This window comes from Orbicella franksi, chromosome 12 (assembly GCF_964199315.1).
Source record: "Orbicella franksi chromosome 12, jaOrbFran1.1, whole genome shotgun sequence".
NCBI lineage: Eukaryota > Metazoa > Cnidaria > Anthozoa > Scleractinia > Merulinidae > Orbicella > Orbicella franksi.
In genome coordinates this window covers 11,285,229-11,299,539 of record NC_138156.1, presented here as the reverse complement: position 1 = coordinate 11,299,539, position 14,311 = coordinate 11,285,229, and the positions used below count along the sequence as shown (strand labels likewise).

Here is a 14,311-nt window from a genome sequence, read left to right as displayed (position 1 = left end):
GAGGTTTTACTCTGAAAACGCATCAAATGTTTTCCGTCCACACTACGCCTAAGGAACTTGAAAACGCAGGTTTCACTCTGAGAAGGCATCGAATGTTTTACGTTCACACTGCGCCGGAAGAATTTGAAAACGAAACAATCACCGATCATATTGGATTTGTGTTTGAGGAAACTCGTTCAGGGAAATCACATGATTATCGTGAAGCAATGGTTTTCGAAAAGCCCCTTTTTTTCAAAAATTAAAGTTTTTCTTCCACGCGAAAACAAAAAGCAGGCGTTTAAAAATTCCTCCAGTTTGAAGAGCGTTTTCGAAAAGCTACGTTTTTGTGACGGATTAGTGTGGATGGAAGGCCTAACCATGGAAAAAATAAAGCTGCGTTTTCAAATTTCTCCGGCGTCGGGTTGACGCGCTACCTTATTGTAAAATTCTTTAGAATAACACAACGTTTATGTGACGCAACTGTACGCGTTATCTACTAGCGTACATCATTAACCATTAGTTTTATATATTTGAAATTAGAAAAGTAAATGAGACTTGCCTATAAGTTGAAGTTTGATTGGAATTCTGTCCGTCACCACGCACGAGGGGATTATATAAGATAGCACTGCGCCTACGCGAACTTAGATTTTAAAGCACTTACCACGTGTGCAGTGGAGAAACTCCCAGTGAAACAAGGGGGAGGGATTGAATTTGGAGGGCATGTAATCTCTCAATGCCTAAAAACGCTACTAATCATTGCAAGCCAGTTAGAATGGGTCAGCTGAGGAGTTCCTCTTAAAGCTTTTCGCTTTTATTTCTAACTCTCTGGTGAAATAAGGCAGCATGGTGGAGTGGTTAGGGCACCGGACTTGTAGTCTGGAGGTCGCGGGTTCAAGTCCCGCCCTGACTACTAAGCTGGTGTTGTTTCTCGGTAGACCTCAGTTCAACTCCTCGGCCACGTTTGTAAATAGCCAACTGTTCTGCCTCCTATCAGTTTGGATTTTTAACCACGTTATGTTCATTTACATCATTTTTTTTTTCCATTGGCCCTGTAAAGCCCCATTGGGGGAGTGGTCAATGAAGATATTTATTTCTATTTTAATTTTAAATAACAGGTTTTGTTGTTGTTGTTGCTGTCGGTGACGTCGTCCGTTGACTCAGATATATTGCCTCTCATGTTTGTTTACATTTGCATGAAAGGTTGCGCGGGAATAACCCGGGCAAAACGATCAAATTTTAGCCTGGATGTTCACCCAGCTGAATATTCGTAGCCTGCGTTGCAGCCGGTCGTGTCATAAAATCCCCGATATAGTACTATACTGGCGGTTTAGACTGTCTGCGACGCAGGCTAAATATTCGACGACAGTATTTTAACGTTCCTTTCAAATTTGAACCTAAAAAAGTGGCCAGGTTTCGCCTGAAATTGTTAGCTCTTCCTCAGCACGGCTTCAAATTTCTTTCTTCGCCTCTATATATGTATCTATAGGGAAAAAGGAAACACACTGAATTTGCAAGCACTTACTGTACAGCTTCTGTGTTTTCAGTCGAAAGAGCATTACACTCAGCTGTGAGACAATTGCACTCACTGTTCAATCTCTAAGAACTGAGATTCCCTCCGTCGGTTACAATGAAGCCAGTTTGCAGCAGGGTTAGACCTTAGATGCGTTGAATTTTCTTCAATTTTTGTCCTTTGGAAGTCGAGCCGCTCTCGTTCTCCAGCAGTTCGATCGGGGGCACTGAAGTAGACCAGAAGATCAACTAGCGCCACTAGCATGATTTGGTCATCGCCACTGTAATTTTCATCACGAAGCCTAAACCTTCCAGGCAAGCCTCGTCGGCTGTTTGCGAAACTGGAAAAAGACAAACAAAAAAACAAACAAACAAGAAAGGGGCCACAGATGGTAACTCGCCCTACGATAGCATCTTAACCACACATCCACAGCTGTCAACTCTTAGGAACTTGCGTAAATGTTGACTTGTAGCTGATGGGTTCTGATGTTTGGAGTGGACTCCACCGTACAGCCTCAGAGCCCGAGGACGAAATAACGAGTTATCAACCCATCAAAACACCATCAGAGACAACAGCAAAAAACCAAAGAAACGGAGAAAACAGAAAAAGAAAAGCGGAACCAGAAAACCTTTACTCGCTGGAGGATAAAATCAAACGAACTGAGGAGTCCATAAAGAAGCTACAGACACACTTGGACAATAAGACCTGTCCAAAGTCGTTACGATACAGAGCGCGGGCGAATATCCCGCCGGACGAACAGTTCAAAAAAGACATTCAGGCGGTCAAACAAAAAGCAGAGCATGGCTTTCTATCAGCACTCACTAGGTTTAATTACCGCCGCCTCGAGAAACAAAAAATTAAGTTTCGCAAAGAAAAAGGTAAAACTCTCCGAAAAGGAACTCCAGAGAGAGGCTTAAATAACAAATCCAAACCTAAACCGCTATCGGCGGACATCAGTGTAAAAAACCTAGCAGCTATACTAGGAATCGATGCTGAAAATGTGCCTACACTACTGTCAACATTAAAGGAAGTTGTAAACAATAAAGATGTTGAAAAGTACACGTCTGTTCACTGAATGTTCTAACACTGGTAACACAGACAGAAAAAATAAAAGGAAGGGAAAATCAAAAATCACAAAAACACAAGTAAAAACCAAAAAGCGTAATGAACGCAGAAAACTATCAACCTCTTCTCTTACAAAAAATAACGATAGATTTATTAAAAATCTATCGAAAGCGAATTTGACTGACAACCAAATTAAATTGCTATCAAAGGGATTAAAATTTATACCAACCGCCACAGTAACGAAAACTAAAATACGGCGCCAACTCTTGCGAGATTACAAGGATTTCGCAAGACGAATGCGCTTAAAATACATTTTTCACGGGCAAAACAAATCAATACATCCCTTCTATGTCAAATCAAACTGGGAACCGCCAGTCCAACCATCAGTCACATTAGAAACCTACCTGGAAGAGGTTAAACAACAAATCGCGGAGATAAAAATAACCAGACAAAAACCAAACTTGTCACGCAAAGAACGTAAAGCGCTAAATGTTTTACAGCAAAGCAAAGATCTTAATTTCAAAAAAGCGGACAAGGGAAGCACACTTGTAGTCATGGATAAAAATGATAAAATACAAGAGGGCCAAGTCCAAATCAATGACCTAGATAATTACAAGCCTCTTGACAAGCCTATAGTTAAGGAAACACATACGAAGGTGTCACGCTTGATCTCAGAACTACACCGTGGCAACTACATTGATGACATGACTAGAAAGTGGTTATCTCAAACACCAAATCCACCGCGGATTCCGGAATTCTATACCCTTACAAAGATCCACAAACCTACTCTAGTAGGAAGACCAATTATCTCAGGCTGCAGTGGGCCTACAGAACGAATATCAGCATTTGCTGACACATTACTTCAGCCTATTTCCATATCACAAGCGTCTTATCTAAAAGACACTACAGATTTTATTAATTTCATTGAAAAGACGAAAGTGAATAAACAAACATTCCTTGTATCAATGGACGTAACAAGTCTATATACTAATATACCACAAGAAGAGGATATAACTACAGTATGCAGAGCATACGAAAACTTTCACAGAAATAACCCTCCTATCCCCACACAATATCTCAAAGAAATGCTAAGCCTGATACTGAAAGAAAATTCTTTCCAATTCAACGGTAAGAATTATCTACAAATCCACGGTACCGCCATGGGTACTAAAATGGCCGTTGCTTTTGCAAATATTTTTATGGCCAATATCGAAACAGAGATTCTTAGCAATAGCGTCGCAAAACCCACAATCTGGAAACGATATATTGACGATATTTTTTCTTTGTGGGATGTCAGCCAACCTGATATAGACAAGTTCATCGAACAAGCAAACTCACGTCACCCTACAATCAAATTTACAGCTGAAATTTCAAATACTGAAACTACATTTCTGGATACAGTTGTCTACAAAGGCAAACGATTTAGAGATCAATCCATCCTGGATATAAAAACACACTTTAAGCCAACTGAAACCTTTCAATACACTCATTTTTCCTCTAGCCACCCACCGGGTGTCAAAAAGGGATTCGTGAAGGGCGAAGCTCTAAGACTCTTACGAACTAACTCTTCAAGAGCAACATTTGAAGAGAACATTTACAAATTCAAATCACGTCTCCTTGCTAGAGGTTATCCAAAAAATCTGATCGAAACACTCCTTTCAGATATTAAATTCACAGAAAGGGAATCGGCGCTAAGACAAAAACATGAAAGCCGGAAAGAACTCTTGCCTTTTGTAACACAATATCAACCATCAGTGCCCAACCTCAAAAATGTTTTAATGGAAAAATGGCACTTGATACAAAATCAGCCTTCTCTACGGTAAATTTTCAAAGAGCCACCACTAATATCGTATAAAAGAGGTAAATCCCTAAAAGACATACTCGTAAGAGCAAAACTATAAAGGGGTCATATATTACATGGTACAAAAGTTTCCATTGTTAGAAGTTGTGCAGACCTGTCACTCCTTGCTAATTCCTACAGCTGTCAACTCTTAGGAACTTGCGTAAATGTTGACTTGTAGCCGATGGGTTCTGATGCTTGGAGTGGACTCCATGGTACAGGATGCCACGTACACACGAAGGAACCACAGACCAGACGGTAGCCGTCCGCACAGTGTTTGCATTGACGGTCAACTAAATCAGTGAAAGGCTTTGCTTTGTTCCTTCTACTAACTATGATGCAAGCGTACGTTATGCTAGTTCACGGCGTACCCGCGAACATAGAACTGTTGGGTCTTGAGCAAGTTGGCAAGGAACTGAGACTTGATACAGAAACTCTTTTAGTTTTCCACAGGAAAAGAAAGGGTGACAAGACATAACATTTGAAGAGTGTCGCCCGCACTTTCTAGTCCATGAATCATCATTCACAGTACAGTATTGAGATTTTAATAATGGTTCTTACGTGAAGGGTGCTTACTGGGAAATTTTAGCCTGACGCGCGAAAACTGGACCCAAGTCTTTCTCCCAAACACGACGTCCAGTGAACGAAAGAAACCTGGGACCAAACCAGAATCGGAGGAACCAACATGGCGGCGTGTCACATCAGAAAAAACCTTGCTGCTTTGAGGCAATTTCCTCGCGTTGCTTTGAATAACATCAGAGATTTGCCGGAGGCTTTTAAACCGGTAGGTGTTTTTCTATCCCCTAAAGTTTAACTTTTTCACAAATCATTTAAAATTTAGAGGATTTGAGAGTTATTTGTACAGTGATTAGTGTACACATATAAGCTGCAGCGTTACTGAATGCTAACATCCATGAACGAACCTTGCTCCAGATCTGCGTGGTTTCAGTATAGATCTTCTGTGGGGATGAATGGGAACACTTTCCGCGTAAGCCCTCTTTACACCAAGCATCTGCTTTATACCACTTGTACCGTTGCAAGAAAAAAGTTGCGAAAAGCTTTAAGCTCGCAGCAGCACTAAGATTGGTAACTCTACCTGACAAATGGGGGCGTCTTCAGGACATATAGGGGCGTCTGACATATAGGGGCGCTATATCAAAATGCCAAAAGTTTATGATTACCTCTGCATGGTTAATGTGTGACACTGCTAATAAATGGTTTAAAATGACAGCTTAGGACTTATGAAAAAAAAAAAAAAAGCGTTAAAATTACAGCTTTTGACTTCTAGCGACTACAGGGGAAGGAAAAGACTAATAATAAATTGGTTCGCTGAGCTGAGGTTCGAAGAATGGAGGTGTCCAGAAATCTAGATCCACTGTAACAAAGGCTTTCTTTGTCAAAATGTTATAAGTTTCAATATGAATAATTGTGAGTACTTTTCAGGATTTCATAATTCTTAAGAGATTCATAAATGGCTGAAGTCTCCTAAATGTATTGCGACTCAAGTTTAGTAAACTTTAATTTGAAAAGGGCGATCTGTTTCTGAAATTGTCACAGAATTGTTACAACCAACTTACGCCACACACGGATCTGGGCTGTTATGTTTTGGCGAATTCATGGATGCTTCATGTTTTCAAAATTGATTAATCTATCGCGTAGTCTCCTTCACAGCCGTTATTGCGAAGGAATCTACATCATATCAATCATGGGAAAAATAGAATAGATCGTTTTCAATGTCAAGCAATAAAAAAATAAATAAAACGCCATACAGTGGATAAAGTCAAGAAACAGATAAAGAAAATCATTATATTTCCTAGGGTTAGGTCTTTTCGTGTTCCCAAACTTAAGACATTTGTGTAAATGTTTCGCAGAAATTTACAGTGCCCACAGTATGGAAACTCTGTGTTGGATTACCTTTGGATGACCTGACTTATTGGAGCATCTGACAAATAGGGCCATCTGACAAATAGGGGCGTCTGACAAATAGGGGCATCTGACAAATAGGGGCACCTGACAAATAGGGGCATCTGACAAATAGGGGCGTCTGACTTTTACAGTAGGGACGTCTGACATATAGGGGCATCTGACAAATAGGGGCATCTGACAAATAGGAGCACGAGACATTAGGGATGTTGGTTTTTAATAGTTGATAGTACATCCTAGTTTCTTTCTACAAATGTTTGCTGTTGCCATTCATTATCTTTTGAAGTTGAACACTCTTGTAAGCAGACAGCTCTTCTTACTACGCCCTCACAAAACCCTGTTTGAACACCCATACAAACTCTGTATTGAGTCATTCCCACCAACGGACATTCTTGTATGCAGCCGCGGATGCTTTTATGTGAAAAGTCTCTCATTTATATCACACACGCCTTCCAGCTACAGTATTTAGCTAGTGCTCACCCATATTACATTTGAAACTGAGACAATTGGTTGACCACGAAGGTAATCCAACACGGTGTTTCCATACTGTGAGCTCTGTAAATTTCTGTGAAACATTTATACAAATGTCTTAAGTTTGGGAAAATGCAAAGACCTAACCCTAGGAAAAATAATGATCTTCTTTATCTACTAGTACTGTATGGGGTTTATTTATTTTTTTATTATGTGACATTGGAAACGATCTATTGTATTTTTCCCGTGATAGAAACGATGTAGATTCCTTTGCAATAACGGCTGCAAAGGAGACTATGCGATAGATTAATCAATTTTGAAAACATGAAGCATCCATGAATTTGCCAAAACAAAACAGCCCAGATCCGCGCGTGAACATGAGTCGCAATACATGTAGGAGAGTTCAGCCATTTATCAATCTCTTAAGAATTCTGAAATTCTGAAAAATATTCCGAATTACTCATATTGAAACTTATAAAATTTTGACAAAGAAAGACTGTGGATCTAGATTTCTCGACACCTCCATTCTTCGAACCTCAGCTCAGCGAACCAATTTATTATTAGTCTTTTCCTTCCCCTAATAGTTGCTAGAAATCAAAAGCTGTCATTTTAACCCTTTTTTTAGTAGTGCAACTCATTAAACATGCAGAGGTAATCATAAACTTTTGGTATTTTGATATAGTGCCCCTATATGTCAGATGCCCCTATTTGTCAGGTAGCATTACCAACACCGTTCTGCAGCAGGACTCTGACAGAGTGTCCCCAATAGGGTTCTTCAATCCTGCCGCCTTGACGGGAATTTTCCCTCAATCCCGTAATCCCGACGGTTTCTATCGGCTAATCCGGATCCCAGTCATATTTTCTGAAGTCCTCACGTCAGCAGAAAAGATCCTTGAAGTCTAGGTCCTGATTCCCTCCCAACAGACCCAAGCACTGACTGTTAGGTTCAGTTGGCTGTATTTCTCTTCACTAAAACGATAGTCTTGTTCATTTGTTTTTCATGTCTAGTTTTAAATTATTTAGTTGTGTCGGTGAATCAGTCATTTTAGGATCTTTTATAGCTCGTTTCTTTTCTTTTCATTTTTTATTTTTTTTTTTGCTGTTTTGCCCCTTTTGTTTTGCAATGCCTACCTTTCGGATCACTGCAATCCCTGAAACACTTGTCTTTCGGGGATGATAGCAATCAAAGAAGAACATCACAAGCATATATCACAGCATGCCACAGTAAACTCACAGGTCACACATAATGGGAAGTCACCCTCAATCACAACTCAGAGGACAGTTTTCTCACTGACAATTTTTCAGCCATTGCAGCAATCATCTGGAAATTGTACAATATCGAGTATGTTTTTGCTTAACAGAGTACTGAAACTTGTACTCTTTTCGAGCCTGGTCTAACCTGTACTGCATGTTTCTGCTCAAAATGATTACATTAATCACCAATGACCAAAGCGTACTAGAGCAGGTTGTATGGAGTTTTATAAAATTAAAGTCTGTATGGATATAAAATTCGAGCAAATTGGCCAATGAGAATGGAATACTAAAACAAAACAATCAGATTTCAAGGCTTTTTCAATTAACCAATCACATTGCAGGAAAATGAAAGAAAAAAAGTCATTGTTTGGCAAATTTTGGTATTGACCAAAATCTTTTAGTTCTTGTATTTTGGCTAGAAATTGTGCAATTTTAAAATGCATGTAATAAACTGGAAACTGAACTCAGTGGAGTGCAATTTTGGTCTGAAATCATACAAATCTGTGATTTCAAATTGAATTTACGCTGCATGCTTGTTTTTTTTGATCACACACGTACGATTTCAGACCAAATTGCACTCTATTCAGTTCAGTTACCATTTTTAACGGTCTGATGCATACTTAAGAGTATGTGTCAGAGTATTGAATTGTGGAAAAAGTGGATGTACATGTAAAGTTGTGTTACAAGTTGACTACGTCATTGTTCGGCTAACTCGGACGTAACTAAGAGGGCAGCTTGATTTTCTTTGTACATTTTTGTTTGTGGAATTCCTGAGTTTTGGTTTCTTGAAAGTCACAATTCACAATTCATACCTCGTAAAATTGCTAATCCTGTGTCCCAGTCATAATTACAGTCCTGAATCTTGTCCTCCTTTTCCTTAAAAATCCTGAATCCCGGCCTTCAAATAAGCCTAATCCCAGATTGCAAAAAACCTATTGGGGACCCTCTGTAACCGAGATACCACCCTAAAAGAAAATTGAAATCCGAGAGATCACCCATTTTACCCTCATTCTACCCTTGACTTGACATTGTCAAGATCATGTTCATAAAAGTATTACTTTAATATATTCAAAAAGCCCTCTCCAAAATTATATTTGTTCTAATTAAATTTGTATTCTTGTCACTCTACATATCTGGGAATTTGAAAACACAAAAGGTTACAAGGTTAGACCAAAACGATGCCTCGATCTAGACAAGAATGTTATTAATGTAGTAACTGACAACTTTAGCTTCGGTGGAAATAGTGATATTTCCATATTATAGATGTAAAAGTCTACTTAAAACTTGTCCGTGGTGTGGTTTTGTTTTATTCATGGACACCTTTGATTCCAGAGCTTCCTGTGACTGGAAGCCTGTGTCATGAACCTAAAGGATGATATCTTTTTTTCTAAGCCGTTGTTACTCTCCATTTCATCAGTGGAATCTCCTTGATGTTTATTCCTCACCATTTCAAACCATTAAAGGATGCATGTTTGTACTAAGAATAGAAATTTACCATATATGTGATATATGTCACCCTGCTTGTTTTGAGATGTTGCATTAAAAAAAAGGTTCTTTATTGGTATCCACCTGGAATATGCAAATAATGAAATGCAATATGGGCCAAAAAAACTTCAGGGAGTAGGAACAAGGCAATTTCGTAGTCTTCTCAAAGGGCCATTTGCCTTAGAACCCCACCGTGGAGTTCATGTGATCTCTCACCCACCCTACACAGAGGTAATGCATTAACAAAGTTAACCCTTGTTCCGTAAAATGATCTTTAAGTGCATTTTCGTATTCACTATTACTGGTATGTCCGACAGACAAAAATATTGAGATATCTCAGATCTGATGGATGTTTTTTTGATAAAGAACCAACAATGTGCTTAATAATTATTGTAACCATAGTAGTCCTCCATCCATTTAAATTGGCATGTACATGTACTAACAACTGAATCATGCAACTAAGATTGTATGTAGCGCATAATGATCTTTATTAATTGATCATAGCCAAGAATTGAGTTGTGTCAAGTCATGCAGTTCCATGTTGCATTGAGTTGCTTTTGGCGCTTTCAAGCATTTTCACCTTCTTGGATCAAGTTTGTTTGTCATTTAGCAGCTATTCATATCAATTTATTTGCCTTGGTTGCATTAATGGCTTGGCTACATGTGTTGAGGCCAATAAATCAGCACAGAATTTTTAAAAGCAGAAATTCCCCTTCCATATTATTTTATTAAATTTATGAAACAATTCCTTTTCTAAACTATCAACTGTTTAGCTTACATTGTCTTGTGGGACAAAATCAAAATGCCTCAAGTAAGTACATTTACTGCCAAATACTACTACAGGAATTTATGCCCTGCAATTAAAATCTGCGAAAACTTTTTTTTAGCCCATCTTATTTCTTACCAACCACTTCCATCCACATAGATATGCAAATTTGATATTTCACAGTAGAAAATGTATTGTTTACATCAAGTGTTTCCCTCAAAGTTGCCACAGGTACTAGGGCATTCTCATGACAATTAGAAACTTTTTCTTCATTTTATTCAAAAGGAACACCGTAAAGGTCGAGGTAGAGGATCTGGACGGGGAAAAACTTCTGGGCGTGGTCATAAAGGACAGGGTCAAAGAAACACAAAACCCAGGCTTGGATTTGAAGGAGGAAATACACCGTTCTATATTCGGGTTCCTAAGCATGGTTTTAAAAATGTGTAAGTACGATCTTAAAGTCATTTTTTTTTAGTGCAAGTTTGTTGGGAAAATTGCAAATAATAGGTGATTTCCATGTTGCTATTTGCCCCTGATTCAAAACATGTTCTATAATATTTAGTAAGCCATTAGTTTTGACTTACCTAAAAATGATCAAAATATGAGTGAGAGTTATTTACTTTTCATTAGATGGGTTCTGAAGTAGGACTCGTTTTGGAATAGACTTTAGACCTGTATAAAATTGGAAATGACCTTCTGGGGATTTTGTCACAAGTACATGTATGCATATTTACCAACCTTTCTGGTTCACTGGCTTCAGGTTTCTATTGTGGGACTGCCATGATTTTCAAAGAAAACCCAACCATAATTGCAGATATCTGAAGACATTCTGAAGATTTCTGACTTCAGATGTTTTGAACATTTCCTGTTTTGTTAAACAATCCCATTGCCATTACTTTTCCCTTGAGAATTTAAAGAAGTGGACCATTATTTTCATGTCCTTTTTTTTTCTTGCGTTGGTTCGACTCTACACAGTTTTTGTCGAAATTGTGTTATTTAAATAAGATTGTAATAGCTCTATAAGATTCTTTAGCTAGGTGCAAGAAATGAATTCCAATTATTGGTTTGTGGACATGAGCAAGCATGAGATTGACGTTTTCACCCTGCTGGCTCTAGATCTAACTCCTGAGATGTGAGAGTTGACAGGTATACTGTTATTACCTGTAGACGTCACCCATGAAGGCACTGAATGAGTCAGATATCAAGTTCACCAAGTTCAATCATAAATTATCACCCTTATTACACTTAGAATGTGTTTTGCTTTCAAAAACCTACAGGTACAAGAAGATCTATTCACCTTTAAACTTAAACCGGCTGCAGTTCTTTGTAGACAGTGGACGCATAAATCCCAAAGAACCAATCACGATGTTTCACCTTTGGAGATCTGGAGCAATCGCTGGGAGAATAAAGGATGGTGTTACATTATTAGGAGGGGTAAGCTCTTCATCTTTTTTCATTACCGTGACAGTGAGTTTGACAAAACCCAGGTATGAGGGTCACAAGGTACGAGGGAAGGGTTTGCCAAGTTTCTGTTTCAAGCACAACTTTTAACAAACTTTGTGTGTCCCATATACTTTTCATGATAAATTTATGACAAATTCACAAATCGCGTTAACGTTTGTCTTTTAGTTACTTTTCGTTCACCATGGACTTATATTTGCCCTCATCATGTATAATAACATTATGCATAAACCCCTTTGCTACCCTCCTGTATGACTGTTAACTAGTGCTAAGAGCAGTGATACAATCATCTTGTTACAATAACTGCAGAAATTCTCGCAAGCTCATTGGCTAATTTTCATTGTCAATATACGGACAGACTCATGAATTTCTAATTTATGCCATGCGGCAACAAGCGAGAACAGACAATTTGAGAATTTGTTAAGTTGTACCCCAGATTGAGAAGACCCAGTTTTATACCCTGCCTGAGGTCATTGTGTGGTGTTCTTGGGCAAGAGAATTTTCTCTGACAGTGCATCTCTCTCCCTTAAGTAAAAATGGGTACTGCTAATGACTGCTGGGAGGTAACCTTGTATTGGATTAATATCGTATCCAGGGGGAGTACAAATTTTTCTAGTCCCTAGATATACTGGTTACAAAAATAGGATATAAAGCCCTGGCCAAACGGATTCGCAAGTAGACGCTATTTGAAAACTTGGGTCTACTTGCGGCTCCATTTGGCCAGGCCTTGCTCTTGCGTTTATTTGCAATGACTTGCGCTCAGTTTGGTCGAGATGGAATTTGAATGCAAGTCAACGAAAGTTTTTCGCCGTTTGGCCATCCAACCCAAGTCAACACAAGTTGAGTGACGTCCATTCTCTGTTAAAGCAACCTATTAGCTAATGAAATACAGGCATGTAGCCTTGAAATGTTTTTCTTGCGTGTACTTGCGAGTACACTTAAGAGTCCATTAATGTTTGCCAAACAGCGCAAGTCTCCACCCAAGTTCAACTTGCGGCTACTTGCGACTTGCAAGTCCGTTTGGCCATGGCCGGCTTAAGCAGTGGCATGATGGGCCAGGGGGTTTGAACACAAACCTCTCTCCACGCAAAAGTAGATACGGTGACTGCTTTCTTGGGATTTGCTCATTCTTCCTGTCACACATGCTAAGGGTACCTACAATGGACTGACTTTTTTTTTTCTGGGGAGAGGGAAGGGGGGGGGGGGGGGGGGAGGAAGAGCCACACCTTTACTCTTTAAGTTTTCATATCCAGGAATTGGAGTTTAGTGTCACGAGCCATCTCACTCCTCCAGTTCCATTAGAAGGCTGAACTGCGAATATCTTGTGATAATATACATGTATCATGCCACATGCCTTGAAACTATTAGTTCTTTGGGTAAATGACCCTCAATTTTCTCTGAGGGGAATTATTGGAAAACGAAACTCACTGTTGCTGTAGGGGCCAATCATGCTGTCCTTTGCTACCATCAATCAATACATTTTTCTGTGTACTCAAAATCTCCACATAACAGTTTACCATGTGAGCTCGAGATGGATTGTAATTACCAAAAACCAAAAAAATATTAACGTGTGCCATCCGTGACATGGCTACCTTAAATTAACGATAGCTTGCCTGTGTACTGAAACTGAACATGTTGCGTGACAGGGTACGACTTGGTTCCAGGCCAAACTTGATATCGAAGTTAGCAGAGCGTCGAAAACAGCCATAAAAGCCATCGAGCGACAGGGTGGAAAAATCACTTGTGGTTATTATAACAAACTGGGTCTACGCCTCTTACTCAAACCAGAGAAGTTTGAAGGGCGCAGGATCCCAAGAAGAGCTCGCCCACCCAGGAAGTTAATGGAATATTACACAAGCGTAGAAAACAGAGGCTATTTGGCAGATCCTGTTGAACTTGAAAATGCCAGACTACAAACTTACAAGCTTGAAAATGAAGTGGATTAGTGCTTAACATACATTGCTACTGTTTCAGTAGTGCTGTTTGGTCGATTACTCGAAAGTGATTAAAAGTTATTAAAGAAAATTGTGCAGTTTTGTCCAAAAAGTTAGCGTTTTCCTCTCTTTCGACCGTAAATTCTTTGGTTTAAAGAATTAAGTTTGGGGGTGGGGTGGTAGGGAGGTTGCGTTTTGCTAGAATGTTCAGTTTTCCATGCGTTGTAAACTTGTAATACTCATTCTGTACAGGAAGTGTCACACAGTCTTAAATGCCATCATGTGTCGGTGGTGCAAGGTTCATTATATTTATTATAAGAATTTTTTTTCTTACAATTTTTAGAATTATAAAGGGAAGAAGTATTTAGGCAAGCTGGTGTGATTACTGAATTTAATTACATGTGAATAGTGTGATAAAGTGTCCGGATTTGTATGTGTTTCTCGTATTATTCTCCATTGTTTCCCCGAAAGTCGTTACTTTCGAGCGTCCGTTCTTTCGCGGCTAATAACCATTAAGCTTAGTGGCTTCTTTTGGGATGTTTTTTCATTACGCAACGTATCGGTTCTCTAGTACGAGCTCGTCGCGGTGTGTAAACTCGTCTCTATATATATTTCCTTAGCGT

At 39.1% G+C, this 14,311-nt stretch overlaps 3 protein-coding genes across 3 annotated transcripts in view; 2 read left to right on the top strand and 1 right to left on the bottom strand.

The window, feature by feature from the left end:
* LOC145463123 (monocarboxylate transporter 12-B-like) overlaps nt 1-14,311 on the bottom strand; it is a 219,012-nt gene that overhangs the window by 27,863 nt on the left and 176,838 nt on the right. The gene's annotated exons all lie outside the window — the stretch shown is intronic.
* On the top strand, nt 2,662-4,377 carry LOC145463344 (uncharacterized). The gene has a single exon (XM_081447096.1). The coding sequence runs from the start codon at nt 2,851-2,853 to the stop codon at nt 4,375-4,377; it is 1,527 nt and encodes a 508-aa protein (XP_081303222.1). The 5' UTR covers nt 2,662-2,850.
* On the top strand, nt 5,041-14,238 carry LOC145462769 (large ribosomal subunit protein uL15m-like). The gene is made up of 4 exons (XM_081446359.1): nt 5,041-5,178; nt 10,579-10,736; nt 11,571-11,727; nt 13,401-14,238. The coding sequence occupies exons 1-4, from the start codon at nt 5,080-5,082 to the stop codon at nt 13,698-13,700; spliced, it is 714 nt and encodes a 237-aa protein (XP_081302485.1). The 5' UTR covers nt 5,041-5,079; the 3' UTR covers nt 13,701-14,238.

Coding starts and splice junctions, on each gene's coding strand:
- LOC145463344 (XM_081447096.1), top strand. CDS start 2,851: ATGCGCTTAAAATACATTTTTCACGGGCAAAACAAATCAATACATCCC.
- LOC145462769 (XM_081446359.1), top strand. CDS start 5,080: ATGGCGGCGTGTCACATCAGAAAAAACCTTGCTGCTTTGAGGCAATTT. Junction 5,179..10,578: donor TGCCGGAGGCTTTTAAACCG/GTAGGTGTTTTT, acceptor TTTATTCAAAAG/GAACACCGTAAAGGTCGAGG. Junction 11,728..13,400: donor GTGTTACATTATTAGGAGGG/GTAAGCTCTTCA, acceptor GTTGCGTGACAG/GGTACGACTTGGTTCCAGGC.